Genomic DNA, 23712 nt, shown 5'->3' on the forward strand with positions numbered 1-23712 from the left:
TTAAATCAGGAGCTGCTTAATGGTGTGAAGTTAGCTAGCCCTACTAATTCAGACCAAGTACTGAATACTACTTCCTTGTAGGTGAAATAAAGTTTCAAGCTGAGTAGATTTAATGCTGTGCATTTTAATTTTACCTCCCATTGTTTCAATTCCATTGTAAAAAGTTATATTGAAACACAGCATCTTATGTCTTTCAATTAACAAAAAAAGCACATAAAAAGCTTTTAAAAATCTGACCCTCAGCTTCCAGATGTATATAATTATGTCAGAATATCAGGTTTTATTAAAAGAAAAATAAGAGTAAGTTCCTAGCTGTCAATGTTGGAGAAAAGCACAAAAACTCTAAGAGCTCAAAAGCCAGGAGGCAAGTAAAAAGAACCTCAAATTTACTACATTTAAGACAATCGAGTGATTCTGGGGGGCCTGACTCATGGTTTTTAATTATTGAGGCTGGTATTTTCAAAAGAAAAATGTCATCGCCATAGGAGCTGCTGGTCGTTGAACTCTTTTGAAAAATCTAGCTTTGTGGGAAAACTGGCCTCTCTTTGACTTTTGCACCCCCTCATTCACTATATATAAGGGGTGCCATATATGAATACACACCCTAAAGGCCAATTCCTTTAACTTCAAAGAAAGGGCTTTGGATTTGGGAACGACAAAGCCAAAGCTAATAAATAATATACACTCTTTTATTCACTCTTTGGCCACACAGATTATGCTAACTGGATGTTTTCAGCATGTGCTGAAATTTAAAGATAAAATTATATAAAATAAAACAAATCTTTACATGACAGATGCCAGTCACATAAGCCCATCCCATGCACTGTGACAATATACAGTTGCCAGTCGGTTGGAGTTAAACACAGTATTTAATCATGTGATTATATTATAGCTATTACATTCACTGGTAGGATAGGGTGGAGATCGGAGAAACAAATCAGCATCACAGACATGCAACTGCCCTGGAACATTTGTAGTAATGGAGGAGGAAAGAAACCCATTTTCCAATCAAAATAACATGCACTGCAAGAGAGGGCTAATGAAAATACTTAATTCTTAAGCAACTACGATGGAGTTTACAAACCCCCACATAGGAGAGGAAGGGGTTTAGGAACTGCTCAGGGCTTAGGCACACACCTGCAACACATGCACAGGCTGGAGGAGGAGCTTATAAGGAGAGCTGAGTACTGCACTGCAGGCAGGAGGTAGTAGACTTATACTGTGAAGCTCTGCAAAAAGAGCCCCATGGGAGGACCAGCCGCTGAGCAACTCACTTCATTTCTTTATGCTTCTGTTTCTTAATCTGCAAAATGGGGATAATTATACCCACCCTCCTTTGTAAAGGCACTTTGAGATCTATGGATGATCACAGAATCATAGAATCACAGGACTGGAAGGGACTTCGAGAGGTCATCTAGTCCATTCCCCTGCACTCATGGCAGGACTAAGTATTATCTAGACCATCCCTGACAAATGTTTGTTTAACCTGATCTTAAAAATCTCCAATGATGGAGATTCCACAACCTCCCTAAGCAATATATTCCAATGCTTAACTACTCTGACAGTTAGGAAATTTTTCCTAATGTCCAACCTAAACCTCTTTTGCTGCAGTTTAAGCCCATTGCTTCTTGTCCTATCCTCAGAGGTTAAGAAAAACAATGTTTCTTCCTCCTCCTTGTAACAACCTTTTACATACTTGAAAACTATTATCATGTCCCTCTCCGTCTTCTCTTTTCCAGACTAAACAAACCAATTTTTTTCAATCTTCCCTCCTAAGTCATGTTTTCTAGACCTTTAATCATTTTTGTCGCTCTTCTATGGACTCTCTCCAATTTGTCCACATCCTTCCTGAAATGTGGCAACCAGAACTGGACACAATACTCCAGTTGAGGCCTAATCAGTGCAGAGTAGAGCAGAAGAATTACTTATTGTGTCCGGCTCACAACACTCCTGCTAATATATCCCAGAAGGATGTTTGCTTTTATGACAACAGTGGTACACTGTTGACTCATATTTAGCTTGTGGTCCACTATGACCCCCAGATCCCTTTCCGCAGTACTCCTTTCTAGGCAGACATTTCCCATTTTGTATGTGTGCAACTGATTGTTCCTTCTTTAATGGAGTACTTTGCATTTGTCCTTATTGAATTTCATCCTATTTACTTCAGACCATTTCTCATTTCTCCAGTTTGTCCAGATCATTTTGAATTTTAATCCTATCCTCCAAAGCACTTTCAACCCCTACCAGCTTGGTATTGTCCACAAACTTTATAAGTGTACTCTCTATGCCATTATCTAAATCATTGATGAAGATATTGAACAGAACAGGACCCAGAACTGATCCCTGAGGGACCCCACTCATTATGCCCTTCCAACATGACTGTGAACCACTGATAACTACTCTGGCAATGGTTTTCCAACCAGTTTTGCACCCACCTTATAATAGCTCCATGTAGGTTGAATTTCCCTAGTTTATTTATGAGAAGGTCATGTGAGACAGTATCAAAATCTTTATTAAAGTTAAGATATACCACATCTACTGCTTCCCCCCATCCACAAGGCTTGCTACCATGTCAAAGAAAGCTATCAGGTTGGTTTGACCCAATTTGTTTTTGACAAATCCATGCTGACTGTCACTTGTCACCATATTATCTTCTAGATGTTTGCAAATTGATTGCTTAATTATTTGCTCCATTATCTTTCTGGGTACACTGCTGAATCAGAACTAAATATTAATTGCTCTAGGAGTAAGGTACACCCTCATATGTGCAGAATCTGGCCCATTAGGAGCAGTTTCCTTACTGAGCACAGTGGTAAACTAAGAGATAGATAACAAAACTCATCAAAACCAAAAAGTAAGTTTATTTTTTTTTAAATTGCCTTGTGTTTAATTCTAAGAAGCACCAACTAGTTATTTACTGTTCACCATTCATCTTAATTAACTGGCATAATACACTGGACATTTTTTTTTGAACCATTCTACTGTTTCCTTTGAAAAGTGCCAATCTTGTTAGAAACTCACATGGATACATTAAATATGTAATTACAACTTACTTTGAGTGACTCCATATCCCCTCTCTGAGACCTGCATCCTGTGTCCCACAGTGCAAGAAACTCAGGAATACATTTTACATTAGAAGCATACAGAGATTCTCTACTAGTGAATTTATGAATAATCCTCTAAAGAGATTTCCCTGGCTTCACACTTAGGGTAGAATTGATAGTACTTTATTAAGTGCCCTCTAAATCAGTGACAGGTTAAGACACACAGGTATTTAATTGGATTGCTCCTGATTAGCGAGGTTGTCGCTACAGTAGAAAGAGATTCTATTCTGAGCACAAAGGTCATTTTTTACATTTATTGCAGAATTTATTTAAAATAGTTTATATTTTGTTAGGTATAAAAATGGCCCTGAACTTGAATGAGCTGGAGTGTCTCTTGTGATGTCCTTTTCCAGGGTAACTGTTATCTAAGTATAATATCAGCATCAGTTACCACAAAAGCATCAATAATTATAACAGTAGCAATGAGAACAATTACTCTAGACTTCCTCATGCTACATTGAAGTTAGTCTACACAAGATGCTGAAAACAAAATGGATGCATCTGCTCCTGCTCCTTGTTATAAATCACTGGCTTGGCATGAGCCTTTATTCCCCTTGTTGCCCAGTTCTTTGATGCTGCATTGCAGTGATAATTGAAATGGATAATTCTCTCTTTACACCATTTTGATGGGGCCTGTCTAGCTATGGCTGATATCAATGTACACATAAACTTCCCAGTGTGGAAATCTGTCTCTTGCTGGTTGAATGGACTGTATCAGGGTCAATTATAGTAATTTCAGAGGGAATTCCAATAAGACTGAAGTAAATAGCTTTTTTCTATTGATTTTAGTTCATTTTTTCCTCTCGTCAATACAGGTTATTTGCACTCTATATGACATGCCATTTTGCGTATAAAAGATAATGTATGTGCCCGGTATTACCTTTTCAATGGAAATTTGTAGTCCCCTTTGATACGTGCTTTTTATCCCATTCCTAGGACATTAGAAAATGCTAGGATTATTGGTATTTTTGTGTATTGTTGTAATAGTACAGGGCCCCATACTTCTTTCTGCTTCCACAAGCAGAGGGCAGCCAAAAATCATGGATCCAGCTGCCCACAAGAGGGAAAAGCTGTTTCCATGGCATGTTGTTCATTTCCACACCGAATCCAATGGAAGAGTTCATATTGGTTTCCACAAGGTTTCCATGAAGTTCTGGATCCTGTGTGAATGGACAGGATGGGGAAGCGGGGCCAGATATGCTCCATTTGTTTCTCACCTCCTCAGCCCAAACCCAGGAGACAAGGTTAACTGTGTGCAGGAACCTGCACAGGTTTGTGCATACTCTTTCTCTCATGGCCTCCCAACTGAGAGTCTGAATCTCTTGGGGAAATTAGATGTAAACAGTAAGTGAGGGTTAGACTCTACCCACAAACACTTTGTGAGTAAAATCCTGGCCCCAGGGAGTATTGACTCCAGTAGGGCCAGGATTTGACCTCTAGTCTGTGGTCTCAGCTAGGTTGCTCCATGGCTAGTGCCTAGAAGTATAGACTGCTACTTCCCGGCAGACCTCGGAGCATAGTTCTTATGGGCTGTATTGGGGATAGAGTGCCTGTATGTTAATGGGTGGATTTCACTATGGGAGCTGAGCCAGCTGGGCTAGGACTGAAACCAGGCTCTGTGAGTCTTTTGGTGAACTGGGAAGGTGAATATAAGAAAGAAAGAAAGAAAGAAAGAAAGAAAGAATCTCCTCTTGAATGATCTCAGAGCTCCTCCCACCAGGGCTTCTGTGGGGTCAGAAACACCAATGAACTTAATATGGCAGTTTCTGGTTTGGCTCAGACGAATCATTCCCATTTATGCTGCGGTAGTGTTTTAAATACGTACATGCATATATATGTATGTACATGCATATATATGCAATTGAGATTTTGCATATTTTTCAAACATGCAAATTGAGGCATTACATTATTTGTATAAAATCTCCAGTTTCTGGACCTGCTTAAGAGAGAACACAGTCCATCCAGAGCTTTTAAATAAGATCTGCAACCTCTGTGTTTACTTAGAAAAAATTGTCTCCTTAATGTGAAGTACTTTTGCAATTTAAGAAAGATTATGGTCAATTTCCTCCCTTCGTCTTCAGGTCCAGCAAAAATAATTTTGATTTAATAGTGCTTGAGTAGCACGCCTATGTTTTTAATTTTGTATTGGTCTGACGTAATCTGACATGATTTAGCAATTACTATAAAGTAAAATTGATCTTATCTGTTACCATGAGAGCACAACAATTTCAGCTTATTCAGAATCATTCCAAAACTATTTCTGGATGGGATTCTGCTGAAATCTATTTGTCTTCATACAGCTCTCTCTAAACCAGCCAACATCCACTATGGTGGTAATGAACTTATCTTCTGAATACTTCCACTAAAATAAAACTTTATCATAATTGGGGGTTGTCAGTGAAAGAAGAGCCTTGTTGATGCTTCAAATTGACATGTTTTCTTTCCCATGCTTGAATTGCATATTTGGTATGGAGGCATTATAAGATCACCATTCTCCCTTTAACCCCATAATGATAATTATCAAAGCAGTCCCCTCTATAAATCATGTGTATTTGTAACAGTATCTAGACCCTGAAACTAAGGCCCCATTGTGCTAGGAGCTTGTAGCGCGGTGGTCACCTGCTCCCGGCCCAAAGGGCTTAAAAGCCAGCCCTTAGAGAGGCCTGATCTGGGAGCCGTAGGCTGGGCTAATTGGGAGGCAGCTTCAGCATGGCAGACTCAGATGACCCTATAAAGGGGCTGCTGGGCTGAAGCTCAAAAGACTCTCTCTAGCTTCTGAGAGGGAGGGACCTGGCTGCAGGGACCTAAGTAGAGTACCTAGATTGGAGCAGGGCTGGGGAAGGGCCTGAGGAGCTGGGGGTGCGCCTGCCAGGAAAGCCCCAGGCTGTGGCCTAGTATTAGGCCCAACAGGTACTGGGGTTGCAGGGGACAACCGAAGGTTAGACAGAGGCAGCAGGTCCAAATCCAACCTTGCCCGTGATGAGTGACTTATACTGCAGTCTGCCCCAGGGCTTGGGGACTAGCTGGTGACTGGCAGTAGCCTACGACTGAGGTGAGGTAGGGATAGGGGGTTGGGGTTCCCCAGGGAGGGAGACCCTGCAAATGAGAGGTTACTGCTAGGGGGCAGCACCCCTGCGTACAAGGGGCACCGGGTCCAGGAGGGACATGGGGGCCCGGCATAAGCAGGACACCTGCCTGCAGAGGGTGCTCCAAGGCTGAAAGTAGAGCTAATTCCCAGGACACCAGCAGGTGGCGCTGCAGGGGTGAATCCCACACCCTAACAGAGCTCTACATATTTGGAGTAAGTCCTTGTCCCAGAAACCTTGCAGTCTACATAGATAAGACTAGAGGTGGGCAAAAGAAAGCATTCTCCTCATTTTATTGTAGGGTAACTGAATCACAAAAACATTATGTGACTTATCCAGGCTCACATGGGAAGTCGATGACAGAACCACGAACAATAATTTCATTTTAAGAGAGAGCTTGTCTCCTGGACCCAGACGCTATTGCATCACCACCTCGCCCTCCATTTGCAATTGGGTAGCTTCACTTTGGCAACTATAGCAATTACTCCTGTGCAAAAGTGATACTAATACATCATTTAATATATGTTAGGCTGTCTCTTACTACAACTTAGCAGCTGCAAACAATGAGGAGAGCCAACAAGATGCTCAACAGATCAGCTCCCACAGTTCTTTTGGAACAGCTCAGCATGAAAATCTGGCTACAGTGTCACCAGGAGAGCTGCTGGGTGCTGAGTCCTTTTTTAAAAAAAAAAAATCTGGTCTTTAATTAGGTACGTAAATGAAAATCTGTCCCCATGTGACCAGATCAACTCTCCACAGACCAGTATAGGAACCTTTGAGCTTAAAAGCTGTGGTAATGATTCCTTCAGATGTCAATGCTCTGTGCGTATGTCTACCCAGCAGTTAAACACCTGTGGCTGGCCCATGCCAGCTGGTTTGGGCTCAGGCTGCAGATGTTCAGGCTTAGGTTGGAACCTGGGCTCTGAGACACTCCCCTCTGGTGAGCCTGTCAACAAACCTGGGCCAGCTGCACGTTTGCTGTGTAGACACACTGTATCTTTCTAATCAAGGATGCGTTCACAGAGGAGATAGCAGGGAAGTTCTTCCATCTAAACTGTCTTTTCCTTTGATCTGAGCTTTCTATAACTTCCCTTCCATGGAGATGAGGTGTGTGTGTGTGTATTCCTATGTGTTTTGTGTTATATTTTGTTAGTATAATGTGTTGTTTTGTGACTACTGTGCAGGACTTGGAGTCGAGACCAAGGCCGAATTCTAATCTCATTCACTTCAATGGGAGTTTCAGCGGTGTAAATGAAGTGTGCACTTTGTCCTCTGTTCTTTTTTATGTCCTGTTCTGCAATTGACAGTGACAATAAGCAAGTCACTTACTCCTGTACCTCCCTTTTTCCCATTTTTAAAAAAATCAGATTCCCTGCAGTAGAGTTAAGTGGGTGGAGAGGTGTTTTCCCAAGACCCCTAACTAGATACAAATTAGTCCCCATCCCCATAGACAGAGAGCTTGTGCAAGGAAGGCAACGTCCCCCCTCAAAGCCAACTTTCTACAGAGAAAGTGGGAGACCTGCAGGTGGAAGAGACCTGCTGCTTGCATATCTGATGATATGTGATCTGGCCCATAGTTTTGCTAGTAATGTGAAGAAAACATTATACAGTAGGTTAATATATTTGACTATGGAATATAGTTGCACACCATCTAAGCAAATACAGAATAACTCGATGCAAAGCAGAACAAAATGTGAAAATATCTTTAAGTGACAGCTACTTTCAAAAACCTGTGTCCAGCAGAACTCCCGTGGATCAGCAGCCAAGGCAGACAGGGTAGTTTTTGCATTTCTTGCCAAACTGCTGTCATATCTTTCAGCTGTATACAGTGCAGGGAAGTAAGGGTTTCATTATGCTAATAATTACATTGCCTGCAGGCTTTTTGAAGTCACATCTCCCCATACAGCACAGAAACAGATTTTACAGAAATATCATTAAAGCTGTTAACTACAGGGAAATGGGGGAAAAAATCAAAGACACAATCAAAGCATGCACTCTATTATCAATAAATGCAAGTGGCTTCGTAAATGTGTCACATTCTAAATGTTTTCATTGCGAATCAGCATAGGAATCAGCTGTTTTAAGGGAAAGTGAAATGTAATAAAAATAAAATTTTCATCATTGCATCTCATAAGGAAGAATGAATCACTAGAAAAATGTTTCAAAGTGTGTTGCATAAGAACAGAAGCAAACCAACAATCATAAACATGACTGGGGCTCCTGAGTGCTAGAGTAATACATAATGATAATAATAAAAATAGAAATAGGCACCTTGACACTGTTTGAGACAAAGAAAATGCAGGTCAGGATTTAGATGCATGGGAAAGGATTATTGTTTGTTGTTCATATTCGAGAAGATGAGACCCTTTCACTGAAAAAGAGTGGTATAGAATTTGAGAGATACAATACAAACAACTAAGGACTATGCACAAAATTTTGAGTAAGAGGTAGCAGTTAGGAGATCTGTGTGATATGCAGAGCAAAAGAACTGAGAAGGTTTGTGAGAAGGATTGTGCTCTGAGAGGATTTGGGAGTCTGGCTACATATGTGCACACATAGTGTTTAATGAGTGGGGGGGAGTGAATGCAGGTTTTCTCAAGTGCCTATATACAAATGCACAAAGCCTTGGAAACAAGCAGGGAGAACTGGAGGTCCTGGTGAAGGCAAGGAATTATGACGTGATTGGAATAACAGAGACTTGGTGGGATAACTCACATGACTGGAGTACTGTCATGGATGGCTATAAACTGTTCAGGAAGGACAGGCAGGGCAGAAAAGGTGGGGGAGTAGCACTGTATGTAAGGGAGCAGTATGACTGCTCAGAGCTCCGGTATGAAACTGCAGAAAAACCTGAGTGTCTCTGGATCAAGTTTAGAGGTGTGAGCAACAAGAGTGATGTAGTGGTGGGAGTCTGCTATAGACCACCGGACCAGGGGGATGAGGTGGATGAGGCTTTCTTCCGGCAACTTGCAGAAGCTACTAGATCGCACGCCCTGATTCTCATGGGTGACTTTAATCACCCTGATATCTGCTGGGAGAGCGATACAGCGGTGCACAGACAATCCAGGAAGTTTTTGGAAAATGTAGGGGACAATTTCCTGGTGCAAGTGCTGGAGGAGCCAACTAGTGGGAGAGCTTTTCTTGACCTGCTGCTCACAAACTGGGAAGAATTAGTAGGGGAAGCAAAAGTGGATGGGAATCTGGGAGGCAGTGACCATGAGTTGGTCGAGTTCAGGATCCTGACACAGGGAAGAAAGGTAAGCAGCAGAGTACGGACCCTGGACTTCAGGAAAGCAGACTTCGACTCCCTCAGGGAACTGATGGGTAGGATCCCCTGGGGGAATAACATGACGGGGAAAGGAGTCCAGGAGAGCTGGCTGTATTTCAAAGAATCCCTATTCAGGTTACAGGGACAAACCATCCACTGTGTCGAAGAATAGTAAATATGGCAGGCGACCAGCTTGGCTTAACAGTGAAATCCTTGCGGATCTTAAACATAAAAAAGAAGCTTACAAGAAGTGGAAGATTGGACAAATGACCAGGGAAGAGTATAAAAATGTTGCTCGGGCATGTAGGAATGAAATCAGGAGGGCCAAATCACACCTGGAGCTGCAGCTAGCAGGAGATGTTAAGAGTAATAAGAAGGGTTTCTTCAGGTATGTTGGCAACAAGAAGAAAGCCAAGGAAAGTGTGGGCCCCTTACTGAATGAGGGAGGCAACCTAGTGACAGAGGATGTGGAAAAAGCTAATGTACTCAGTGCTTTTTTTGCCTCTGTCTTCACGAACAAGGTCAGCTCCCAGACTGCTACGCTGGGCAACACAGCATGGGGAGTAGGTGGCCAGCCCTCTGTGGAGAAAGAAGTGGTTAGGGACTATTTAGAAAAGCTGGACGTGCACAAGTCCATGGGGCCGGATGCGTTGCATCCGAGAGTGCTAAAGGAGTTGGCGGCTGTGATTGCAGAGCATTGGCCATTATCTTTGAAAACTCATGGCGATGGGGGAGGTCCTGGACGACTGGAAAGAGGCTAATGTAGTGCCCATCTTTAAAAAAGGGAAGAAGGAGGATCCTGGGAATTACAGGCCAGTCAGCCTCACCTCAGTCCCCGGAAAAATCATGGATCAGGTCCTCAAGGAATCAATCCTGAAGCACTTACACAAGAGGAAAGTGATCAGGAACAGTCAGCATGGATTCACCAAGGGAAGGTCATGCCTGACTAATCTCATCGCCTTCTATGATGAGATTACTGGTTCTGTGGATGAAGGGAAAGCAGTGGATGTATTGTTTCTTGACTTTAGCAAAGCTTTTGACACGGTCTCCCACAGTATTCTTGTCAGCAAGTTAAAGAAGTATGGGCTGGATGAATGCACTATAAGGTGGGTAGAAAGTTGGCTAGATTGTCGGGCTCAACGGGTAGTGATCAATGGTTCCATGTCTAGATGGCTGCCAGTATCAAGTGGAGTGCCCCAAGGGTCAGTCCTGGGGCCAGTTTTGTTCAATATCTTCATAAATGATCTGGAGGATGGTGTGGATTGCACTCTCAGCAAATTTGCGGATGATACTAAACTAGGAGGAATGGTAGATACGATGGCAGGTAGGGATAGGATACAGAGGGACCTAGACAAATTAGAGGATTGGGCCAAAAGAAATCTGATGAGGTTCAACAAGGATAAGTGCAGGGTCCTGCAGTTAGGACGGAAGAATCCAATGCACCGCTACAGACTAGGGACCGAATGGCTAGGAAGCAGTTCTGCGGAAAAGAACCTAGGAGTGACAGTGGACGAGAAGCTGGATATGAGTCAACAGTGTGCCCTTGTTGCCAAGAAGGCCAATGGCATTTTGAGATGTATAAGTAGGGGCATAGCCAGCAGATCAAGGGACGTGATCGTTCCCCTCTATTTGACATTGGTGAGGCCTCATCTGGAGTACTGTGTCCAGTTTTGGGCCCCACACTACAAGAAGGATGTGGAAAAATTGGAGAGAGTCCAGCGAAGGGCAACAAAAATGATTAGGGCTCTGGAACACATGACTTATGAGGAGAGGCTGAGGGAACTGGGATTGTTTAGTCTGCAGAAGAGAAGAATGAGGGAGGATTTGACAGCTGCTTTCAACTACCTGAGAGGTGGTTCCAAAGAGGATGGTTCTAGACTATTCTCAGTGGTAGAAGAGGACAGGACAAGGAGTAATGGTCTCAAGTTGCAGTGGGGGAGGTTTAGGTTGGATATTAGGAAAAACTTTTTCACTATGAGGGTGGTGAAACACTGCAATGCGTTGCCTAGGGGGGTGGTAGAATCTCCTTCCTTAGAGGTTTTTAAGGTCAGGCTTGACAAAGCCCTGGCTGGGATGATTTAATTGGGGATTGGTCCTGCTTTGAGCAGGGGGTTGGACTAGATGACCTCCTGAGGTCCCTTCCAACCCTGATATTCTATGATTCTGTGAATCTGGTTATGCATGACCAAAGTAGGCAGTAGCACTTATGGAGCACTGAAAAACAGGTCCTGGACCTCTTACTTCTATACACCTACTGAAATTAAGCTCACAACGTTTTTTTAATTGACTTCTAATCTAAAAACATTGGTTTTGACCGTTTAAAAAATAAACACTGTTCTATTTCAGCAGCTGTGAATGTTTTTTGCCTTCCTTATGCATTCAAATGCTGACCTACGTTTCCTTTGTCTTGACCTACCTCATCAGAGGGGACAATCTGCTGGAAGTAATAAAAAAGGCAGCTTTTGTTAGGTTTGAACCTGTGCGCACTGAAACCAATGTTAAAATTCTCACACCCCAGTTCAGCAGCCTATTCCTATTCAATGAAGTCCAGAAGCATGTGCCTAACTTTAAGCAACTGCTTAAGTTGCACAATGTGCTTAAGTGCTTGGCTGAATAGGAATGGACATAAAGCACATGCTGAAATGCTTTGCTGAAATGGGGCCCTATTAACTCCACTCAGGCACAATGAGAAACAGTGGAACCTTTAGCAGTTATGGAGAAATTAAGACAGTTATAGGTATTATAGATCAAAGAAATGTAGGACAGGAAGGGACCTCAATAGGTTATCTAGTCAAGTCCCCCACACTGAGGCAGGATTAAGTATTTTAGACCATCTCTGACAGATGTTTGTCCAACTTGTTCTCAAAAACCTCCAATGGCAGAGATTCCATGACCTCTCAAGGTAATTTGTTTCAGTGATTAACTAATATTTAGTTTGTGATCCACTATAAGCCCCAGGCCCCTTTCTGCAGTACTCCTTCTTGGGCAGTCATTTGCAATTTTGAATTCTAATTCTGTCCTCCAAAGTGCTTGCAACCCCTCCCACCTTGATATTGTCCACAAACTTTATAAGTGAACTCTCTATGCTATTCACAATATCATTTATGTAGATATTGAACGGAACCATATTTCTAAAGCCAGCCTTGAAAATGATATAGAATTTGGCCACTTGTAGCTTTAGGCTTGATTCTGTTCCCATTTACATGGTCTAAATCAGGAGTAACTCCACTGAAATCAGTGGGTTCGCAGTGGTGTAAAACTGCTATACGTGAGAGTAGAATCAAATTCTTTCACAATTAATGTAGCTTTTATTTTACAAAAGTGTCTCAAACTTCAGGAGGAAAATTCTCAATGGAATAAGTAGGCTTAGCATGTTTTGTTCATGTGAGTATTAATGATCAAATATAAATATGACTTCACAGTTTATGCACAGTCCATATGGGGCAAAAAGCACTCAATCTTTGCTCTTTCCCATCTTTGGGTATGTTTCTTTTTGGCCAGGAAACTGATTGATCTAAAGAGAATGACTTTTCTGGGAGAAGTGGTTTGTGCTGCTTGAATGGCTCTTGCTGTACTTCTAAAGCCTTCCCACCAACAAAAAAACAAAAACAAAAAAGTAACAGGAAAACAAGGACCAAAACAAAATGCTATTTCCCCCTACATTATTGTCAGCAGGGATCAGCAGAGACTAAAGAATTTCTGCATGCCAAAGTGTTGAGAAGTTTAGCATATTAGCGGGCCTGTCAGGCAAACTGAAATATAATGAAATGGAAAGCTGGAGGGAAAAAACCTTTTAAAATGTATTAATTCTATATTAGAGTGAATATTGAAAGCCATTTAAAAGTATATGTCACTGGCAGCCTTTCACTGATTTTTAGCTTTCTACAAATTCTGTATTGGTTCTCCTACCATGCTCATCACCACAGTATCTGAGTGCCTTCCAGTAGTACATTCAGCTATGTGACAGACATCTGGCATGTGTTGTTCGTTTTTTCCTCCTCTCCCCAGAGGGTGCAGTGTGTGCACCCGAGTGAATTGTTTGGTTTTGGGTTTTTTAATACACATGTTGCTATGTATTTGTTAGAAGTCAAAGAAATGCCCCTTACACTTGGAGTAGAGAGTGACAAGCCTTGGTTCCTGAGGGACTAGTTCACTCCACGTCTCGGTCTAGCCCCTGAGAAAGTTCTGTCTCCCATGGTTTATCCTTATTACAGAGTTCTGTTTGGGCCAGAGGAATGAAATTGTCAACCATGATCTTTACTCTGGGCCGGGTGGCAGTCTTTTAGATATCCTCCACTTTGCATTTAGTATATTGTTAAATACACAGGTATTAGCAGAAGAAAGTGTCATGTTCTTTCCCTGTCACTTGCCACAAACCTGTTAGTTTTACCCTAACAGCTTTCTTCTATGAAATTGTCTGGTAACATTCATTTGACTGTGAAAAGCCTTTTATAGGAATTGTAATGCTGCTATCTTTCAACTGCACAATAACTGGCAAATTTGTTTTGCCTGATGGCATTTTCTATATGTAAAATATGAATAGACCATTTCATATTCAGGCAAGAAAAAGGTATAGACATGCAACAACAACTCAGATATATTAAACACTGTTGATCACACCAGTCTTTAGAGTTTAGATCATTTTCAGAATTGGTTCTCCACTTGTTCTGCGACTTTTCTGCCAATTTTCTTCCTTTTTCTCTCATCTGTTACTCTTCTCCTTGGGTTCCAGCTGAAGGGACAGATGAACTGTAGAGACAGACTTGAAAGTATTAGTCAGCGTAGTGGTTCCTTCTCATTGCCCGACATGTGAGGAATGATTATGTATGGAATGGCTATTAGTGGTAAAGGGAGTTTCCCAAGTATAGCACTTTTGTTATTTGGTAACTAGTTCAAGTCAACAGTGAATGCATAACATTAATAATGTGTGACAATCAGAATTAAGAGTGAAAAACATAAAACATAAAAACATAGAGCTATGCAACACTGCGGGGGGGGGGGGGGGGGCTTTTCCATGAAATTTGTGAAGAAAACAGGCAATTTCATTTTGGGTTAGTTCATGCCAAAAAAAAATCTCCTCTCTCACCTCCTACCCCAAATTTTATGAAATCATACTGAAAATGGAAAATAATTCAGCTTTCTGTGTTTTTGGCCCCAGATTTTCCTTTGCCTGAAAATAACTCTGTTCCAGGTTAAAGTATTGTTAGAACTGGTTGCACTAACTCCAATAATTGCAAGATTTTGTCAGATGGTTGCAGTTTATAACACTTTTATTGTTGCTTTTAGTTTTATAAGTATTGAGTTCCAGTAACATCTTCGGAGTGCTAGATATTGCACAAATACAAAACCATTGTTATGAAACAGAACTGGGGATGTGCTACTTTTTCTTACCAATTCATATAATTATCTTTCACCAGAAATTCAAACCTGAAAGTTCTTTAAGTGCCTAAATATGGATATCAGGACCTAACTTTAGGCATCCAGGTTTGAAAGTTTTTACTTATATCTCAGTCACACTAAACTGCATTTCTTCCTACCAAATCACTAGCAATGTTCAGTGGCAAACTGTGAATCCATGAAGGCAATAGGATTACTTGTGTGTTTCATAGTTCCCAGTTTGGCCCTCAGTGCATGCCCAAGATTACTTTTATTATGATGATTACTTTTAGCAACCATGCATTTGTGATCCAAAGAGATAGTTACAGGAAAGCATATAAAATATATCTAAGGTTAAGTAAATATACAGGGACATGAAGCAACAACGTAAGTAGGAGTGATACTAAAACCCCATTGTTGCACTGGTAATAGGAGGCCAAGCCAATATATGATGCATTAAATCAATTTTTAAACAAGTAGCAGTTGAGCCAGTCTATACAGAGCTTGAATAGATATTCAAGAAGTATGGTAAGGCTACGTTGTATTTCTCTGAAAAGCTGGGTTTTGTGTTGATATTTTAGGTTGTGTGTCTTTCAGTTTTGCTCTTTTATAAGTAGAGAGTAATGGGTCTGCTAAAGTTCCTCCTTTTCTTGAACCAGTCTTGGGATTGATCAGATTTGGACTGTTTTTTCTATACCTCATATTAGATAGGTAGATAGATTTGAAAAATTAGGAGAGAATATTAAGAAAAAACAAAACAAAAAGCAGAAGTGCAGAAAGGTGAAGGAATGCGAGGGAAGGGAAAGGAGAGCAACTTCTCTGTTTCCATGCACTAGGAATTAATCACAAGTATAGCTCATACTTCTTGTAACAACATGCTAAACGAAGGGCAGTATTTTACAAAGCCACCTCTGTACTTAGAAGGTTATTGTGATGCAATGTTGTATCACTCTGCAGAGCTTCTTTATGGATTAATCGTGCTTTGCCCCAACACCATTCAAGTCTATTAAATGCTTCCTCATAGAGAAACACGCTTCACTCCAATGTTAAAAACATTCAACTCTGCACAGCCATATATAGCAGGAAAAGTGTGCGCTTTTGGGGACGCATATTGGGGCTGGATATGCCAGAGCAATCAAAAGGATAATGAAATGATTAAGGAACTGAGCTGCAATGAATGACTGCTTTTATTCAGGCAATTTTTCTTCATACAGTGCAAGTTCCAGGGCCAGTGGAAAACCTGCGGGCTGTATCTACCTCACCTACCTCAGTTCTTCTTTCCTGGGAACCCCCTGCCTATGCAAATGGTCCAGTCCAAGGTTACAGATTGTTCTGCACAGAGACTGTTACTGGAAAAGAACAGGTGAGCAAGTTAATGGAGCTGTATGTTCTTCTTTCAGTTAGTTGTGAGAGCAGGCTTTTGCTGGATGACATGACAAAATCAGACAGGAAGGAGAAGAAGCGTTCAATCCAAGTGATTGAGGATATCTGTTCAGCAGCTTTAAACCTGTTGATAGTGGAAATTTTGGTGCTTCAATGGCATAACAGACTGGAGTGGTTACTCCTCAGGTTAAGTACCTTGGAAATGTGCATTGAAAGGCAGTGAGTAGACGGGATTTTTTTTAAAAAAATCAAGTCGTTAGAACCCCTGGCAGGTTTGAATGTGAGAATTTACATGCCACTTTAGCTGAATATTACACAGGCCTATTACAAAATACTTTAATATATAAAGGAACTCATTCTTCTTTCACTTACACTGTGCAAGACAGGAGTATCTCCACGGCAGTAAATGGGATGGCCTATTGAAATCCACGTTAGTCTTATGATTTACTAATATGGAAGCAGGATCAGGCCTTATGGATTCATACCAGCATACGATTGGTGTAAGCAGGAGAGAATCAAGCCCTTAGTTTACCTTTCTTATCCAAAATCTAGAAACGAAGCAAAGAGCCCTTCCCTTATAACAGTCCTTTAGATTTTTCAGACACAGAATCCCTGTTATATTTGTGCAGAACTACTACTGATGTTAAGGGAAGTTCTACCAATGAAATGGGGGTAGATATGATCTAATTTATTTCCTCAGTGGCTCATTTTCCCTTTCCTCAGGGCCAGGTCCATTCCAGGAGTGTAAATATATAAACCCAGTCTAGGCATTATCTGTATTTCTCATAAATGAGAGATATAAACAAAGGGAATTTGCATCATCATTATTATTGGTGTTCTGCAATGACTGTGTGTTTTTATGTGGAAACATATAAGATCATGGTCTCTGCTCCAATGATCCTGCACTCTAGCAAATAAACAGTTTAAACAGTTCAGACTGTTAACATAGTACATCAGTAGCTGATGTAAAGTTAAGGTGGCATAGTGATCCAGTAGAGGTCATTGAAAGATGCTATGTGGTTGAAATGTGACTTAAAAAAAATAATAATAGAGATTTAGAAGAGGACAGGGTAGTAAAATAGGGACTCCCTTTTTCTCCATCTGAGCCAGTTTAATTTATTAGTAGCCTGTAACAGTCACAGGCATCATAAATCCCAGGGTAGATTTATCTGGCTTCTTCACCCCCCAAAATCTTCTCTCTCTTCTCTTGTCTTTCTTTATTTCACTCTCTCCTTTTTTTCCTGGAATTCCTCCATGACTCCTAGTCCTTATTTTCTCCCTTCTCTTCCCTTCTTCCTTTCCCTATCACTTTCTTATGGGAGAAGGAGTGATTGATTTAAGTAAGGTAACTTTCTACTGTGCTTTAAATAACTAAACCAAAGGTATAAGCACCAGAGTCAGCTATATCTTGAACTGTGGCAGTTTAATATCATAATCTATTGAGAACTGAGCTGTAACAAGCAATGCTATGTTACAAATTACCTTTTACAGCAACTTAAATAAGGATTTAGCATTACCTCTTAGACATAGAAAAGCCCTACTGTGTAATCAGTTCATCCCTCAGCATTACTGTCATATCTTCTTTAATGTTTCCCCTTCGTAACAGTTATCATTTTTATGTGCCCAGAATATAGAGGTTGATGGACTATCATACAAACTGGAGGGGCTGAAAAAATTCACGGAATACACCTTACGATTCCTGGCTTATAACCGATATGGCCCTGGGGTATCCACTGAAGATCTTACTGTCATGACGCTTTCTGATGGTAAGTTAGAACTACAGGTGCCAGGATGGACAATGTAAGGAGAAGAAAAATGTGCACTTTGTAGATGAACATCACGGATCACTATGTAAAAGTTTTATCCTTGGACCAGGACAAAGTTAGGATCTCCTCTACTATATACTCAGTTCAAGTCAATGGTAGGCACGACAAACTAAATGAAAATTGACTACCAAAATGTAAACTCTTAAATAAAATAATAAATAAATAAATAAATAAATTCAGGTCTTTTTCAGAGGCAGAAATCATAGATTCATTGTCTCCCCATTATATCGTTTCACAGGTGTTTGTGGTCATATCCCTCATGATCATTTGTCCTTTTCATTTTTCCTAGTTTGGTAGAAGGTTGTTACATAGCATGATGCTATCTCTACCCTCCCTTTCCAGTTCCTGAAGTTATACACAGGTTTGTCCTCACCACTTTTTAATGGAAAGTATTTTATTATATTTGGTAATCTGAAGAAACAGGTTTCTAGATCTTCCTCATATTTGGAATACTAGAGTAGAAAATGTTTGGTTTGCTTTCTTCCCTGTCACAGTGATTGCATAGTCAATCGTCCCATGGCTTGCACTGTGGTTTGTGTCTCTGCATTCTTGGGGTATTAAATTTAAATTTATTTTGTGCTTGGAAACATCTAATGCCTGATATTCATGTGTAAGTGCTGCTGTGACTCCTGGTGAAGTCAGTGAGCCTGATTCCCACACTTGTAAATCAGGAGTAACTCCATTGATCAGTTTGGTTACAGTGGTGTAAAAACAGTGTAAATGACAGGAGAATTAGCCCAATAATTGGGTGTACAAAAAATGGATGTGTGTGTCCTTCTGGTGGTACCTTGATGACTTTTCTGGGTAGATTTTTTTCACTGCTAGAAACTTGTTACAACTTTTTGGAGGAAAACAGAGCCTTGAAAGTTAGAAGGGAATAATTAGTATTGGTGGTGGTAGTGTTGGGGTAGTGATGGAGATTTTTATAATTGCATGTAGCCATGGTTTTTTCCTGTGTATTTCTGAATTTAGGTATTCAAATTACAGGCTCTGCTCCTGTCCTGTATTTGAATCACTGTTTGACTTAAGCTCACAGAAGTGCTGTCTTTACCAGGGCAGTGTCTTCACTGCAAAAAAATGGTGGTTTTTTACACCTAGGTAACTATCTTGCTGTAAAATCCTAGTGGAGACAAGGCACACACCCAGGTGGGGATATAGAGTTGACCTTGACTAGCTCCATTTAAATGAAGAACTTACCTGCCCTTGTTTCTGTTACATTTTTACAGAGACATGGCTACTTAGATGTAAAAAAAATACACATTTTTTGTGGTGAAGACAAAACTTAGGAAAACAGAAGTGTTTAGCAAACGTGTTAGCAGAACACTTACTTAACACATTTTAAAACTCCACTTTGCAGCCAGTGGAGACAAAGACAATGGTGCTTATAAATATATTAGCTAACACACTTGCTAAAAACATTTCCTTTTCCTAATCTAGGCAGTGCCTATGATGGAAGAAAAGATTTAAATAGATAAGGATGAACACTTGCCTCAAGTTCTGTTGTATTTACAAATATTTCCCTTATTAAAAAACAAATATTTGCTATCCTACAGAATTGGTAAAAACACTATGATAATATTATTGTAGGCTGTAGTGTTTCAGACCATCATTGTAGTATCCTTTATAAGGTTCATCTGTGATACCCACACCTCATTTGGCACTTCAACTTTCAATTATTTTACATTTGATACCTCTTCAATATTTTTTCAAGTACTACTTAGGCCTATCCATCTAATTCAGTCATCACTTGTAATGCAGATTGGATCTTGGCAGAATAAATTACTTCACACTTATAATCATAAAAACAAAAGGAAAACAAGTGAAAATGAATATTTTGCATAATTTATGTAGATATAATTCAGACTGTGAAGTGTAGTACTGTGGCTCGGTTCTTCACTTTGGTTTTAAATGTCATCAGAAGTGAGAAAGGGAGAGATTGTTATTCATGAGTCTGAAAATTATCCTCTGCAAATTTTGTCAGAAGATTTCACCTCTTTGGGAGCACAAAATGTCACTGAAGAGAGGGCTTTTATGAAACTATTCCAGAAAACAGCAAAATGGAGAATATGGCATCCCAAGAAGCATTTAATTTCTCTGCTGTTAAGCAAGGGGAGAAGGTAGGGTGTTGGTCTGAAATGAAACCTATTGGTACCAGTTTTGCATTGTTTTGTATATGTGTACATGAAGCAAGTGAGTAGATTTGCTTCATGCTGTCCCCACAAGTGGGTTCCATTCTTGGGTGCCAGCGGGTGACTAAAAGTTACAAAAGTCTTTTGCTCCAGAGCAACCTTCTTGTCAGTTGCAGGTTCAGTTTACAGGAAAGGAGCAGGCAGGCAGCGGACATAGATGATGTGTTGTAAATTATCATGAATCCAAACTAATTCAGCGCTCTTGGTTTGGTTTTGTTGGTGGGAGTGAGGTGCCCAGCAGAGAATTAAGAATTTTACCCAGGTTCCTCTCCTCTTCTTTTAGAGTTAACAGAGTTTTCAGTATCCAGGAGATATTTGTAAAACTATTGTAATGTTCTGTGGCCAAATTTTGAGCCTGTCAACTTAGATTTTGCCCTTTTAACTCATCCCACTGAATACAGCAATTACAGCACACACAGACAAAACTACCCCTGGTGCTGCAGGGAGGTGTAAACTGTAGCTTTTTGCAACACTGAGGACTTGGTGTAGTAAGGGGAGGAGAGGAAGGTGTCTTTAAGACATCTTTCCATTTCCCTGATCCTAGGGCCACTAGGAGACATTTAAGCCTTTGGTATAAGTTAGAGCAATCTATGGACTAAATCAGTGTTTCCCAAAGTTGGGACGCTGCTTGTTCAACGAAAGCCCCTGGCAGGCCAGGCCAGTTTGTTTACCTGCCACGTCCACAGGTTCGGCTGATCGGGGCTCCCACTGGCCGCAGTTCGCCACTGCAGGCCAATGGGGGCTGCGGGAAGCAGCGCGGGCTGAGGGACGTACCGGCTGCTGCTTCCTGCAGACCCCATTGGCCAGGAGCGACGAACCACGGTCAGTGGGAGCTGTGATCAGCTGAACCTGCGGACGACGCAGGTAAACAAACTGGCCTGGCTCGCCAGGGGCTTTCCCTGAACAAGCGGTGTCCCAAGTTTGGGAAACACTGGACTAAATTATACCAGCCTCTGTGGTGCCATTGGGACCATTCTTCTGGCCAAAGAAAGGCTGGAGCCCGGGCTTTCTGGCCCTGCCCCCCTACTATATTCCCAAAGTGTGTGTGTGTGTGGGGGGGGGGGAAATGGGGGAAGTATATGCTGGGATTTCTGGTTGCCTCTTTAGGACAGCTTTTCAGTTGTTTTGCACTGCCACAATAGCCCAGGAGTAGTTGGCAGAGGGGCCTGGGATCTGGCCCTTTATGTATAATATCATACAGTGATCTGAGTTCCCACAAAAATGCTATGGACGGCGAAGGAGGGAAGGGAATTAAAGAGTGCGAAGCTGAAAGTGATACCAGAACTTATTACAATTATTTTATTTCAGTAGAATTTAGAGAGTACAACCAAGATTAGGGCCTTACTCTGCTACATACTGTACTATACAAACAAATAGTAATAGACATTCCCACCCCAAAAAGCTCATGATCTAAATAGATCAGACAGACAGAGTGTGAGAGAAAGGAAGAATTATTATCACAGTTTTACAGATGGAGAGCAGAGACAAAGAGAAATTAAGTAGGAAGGCTGTGTAGAGCAAGGGATTAAATATAGGTCTCCAAAATCCTAGGCCAGTGTTTTAACCACAAGACCAAAACCTTCCTCTCTAAAACTTAATGACCAACATTTTCCCCTGTATCACTTTGCAAAGACCATGTAATCTTATTTTATTTCTCCAAGATGAATACTACAACAGACTTGTGTAGGTGTACAGTTGAAAAAGGGGATAGGGATTCTGTTAAGGAAACAGATTTCCTTTTCAGTCTTCCAAGGGTTTATTTTGAACAGGACTAAAAATTAAAATGATGAAGAAGCCTTGATACTGTTGTTCTACCTGATTTTCTTTGTTGCTGTAATACTGCTGTGTCATCGCTTCTGTAGGTCCCCACCTCACCTCCTGTGTTCTTTTTTTCTGTGCATCCTTCACTGTGGGCTGTAGTGCTTCAGTCTAGTTTCGGTTGTTGGGTTTAGTGTGTGTGTGTTGGGTTATATTGATATCCTGTGATACACAGTAGGTCAGACTAGATGATCTGGTGGTTCCTTCTGGTGTTAAATTCTGTGGCACTTTCACACGAAATGATACAGTAGATGATGTTATAAAGAAGCCGCACATACTATTTCCTTGCATGTCTGTAGGAAGAAATTATCCATGAAGCTCTGGGATCTAACGTACAGTCTAAGAAATATACTTTAATCACAGGGATTTATTATAGCTTCTTCAATTCCAGGAACTATAGAATCACAGACTTATAGAATTTACCGGTTCTTTAATGTTTAGTTTTCTGTTTAATATACAGCTCAGTTAATATTTGGTCAGGCTTTTTGCCATTCCAGAAATGCTTTGAACGATCATGCCTAAGAATTTTTCAAAATATGTTTAATCCCAAAAATTGGCAGACAGTTTTTTTTAAATTCTTTTTTAATATTTGATTCAAAAATAATTAATATCCATAATGATGATAGGAATATTTTTTTAAAAAAAATTAAGGAGTGAGGATCAAACTGACACAGTCAGGACACTGAGCATATAAAGTTATTCATATATCAACAGCTGGCTCTATAACTTGAGCTATTCATGTGTTTACTTGCAGGTGGGGGGAGAAGTAACAGTGGCAGAGGAAATTCAGGCTGTTCATAGTATTTAATGCAGAAAATTACCAGAATCTGTGTGGTTCTAACTCACAAGAGTGCAGATTTCTCCTATGCAAACACTCTGTGAGAGATGTCATGCTTTAGGACTTCTTTGGGTTCTGCTGAACCCCAGTTCTCTTGGGTATAGTTAGCTCCAACTAAAGAATATTATCTGACCTCTCTGTGTTTTTTATACGGACTCCCCTTTACTCCCCACAGTATCTGAGTACCTTGCGGTGAGGTAGGGAAGTGCTAATATCCCCATTTTACAGATGGGTAACTGAGATACAGAGAGGGCTAAATGATTTCCTCCAGGTCACACGGACATTCTGTGGCAGGTCAGGGACTTGAACTCAGGTATCCCAGGTCTTAGGCTAGCGCCCCTAAGCACTAGACCATCCTTGCTCTCACAGTTCCTTCCTATATAATCTCTAAGACAGTGGCCGCCAGACAGTTTGTTTGCATTTGCACCACTGTCCGCAGCTCCTAGTGGCCGCGGTTCGCCATTCCCGACTAATGGGAGCAGCGAGAAATGGTGTGGGTCACAGGGACATGTTTCCAGTCTGTTCCCTGAAAAGTGGGGGAATTACTCCATCCTCTTGATTTCCCAGTTTGTCCTCTCATCTCTGTCTGTATTTTAGATTATAAATTTTTCCAGGCAGGGCCTGGCTTCATTTCTTTTTGGCACAGCCCTGAGCATATTGTCAGCACTTAAAAATACAAATAATAAATAACTGCAATCCATGTGGCACACAACACAATCTGTCTATTAGGATGTGTGGTCTGCACTACAAAAACAGAATACAAGCTTCTGTTCAGTTCTGAAGAGAGATTCTGTAGCAATGGTCGGTAGGGTTATTAGTTTATT

General features: G+C 41.0%; 1 protein-coding gene across 2 annotated transcripts in view; it reads left to right on the plus strand.

Annotated features, from left to right (window-relative positions):
- DCC (DCC netrin 1 receptor) overlaps nt 1-23712 on the plus strand; it is a 948489-nt gene that overhangs the window by 677769 nt on the left and 247008 nt on the right. For both annotated transcript variants that reach the window (XM_048850132.2, XM_048850133.2), the window contains exons 10-11: nt 16049-16197; nt 17845-17983. In XM_048850132.2, coding sequence (XP_048706089.1) covers nt 16049-16197; nt 17845-17983 — 288 coding nt within the window. The remainder of the gene's footprint in view (nt 1-16048; nt 16198-17844; nt 17984-23712) is intronic.

This window comes from Caretta caretta, chromosome 5 (genome assembly GCF_965140235.1).
Source record: "Caretta caretta isolate rCarCar2 chromosome 5, rCarCar1.hap1, whole genome shotgun sequence".
Lineage (NCBI taxonomy): Eukaryota > Metazoa > Chordata > Testudines > Cheloniidae > Caretta > Caretta caretta.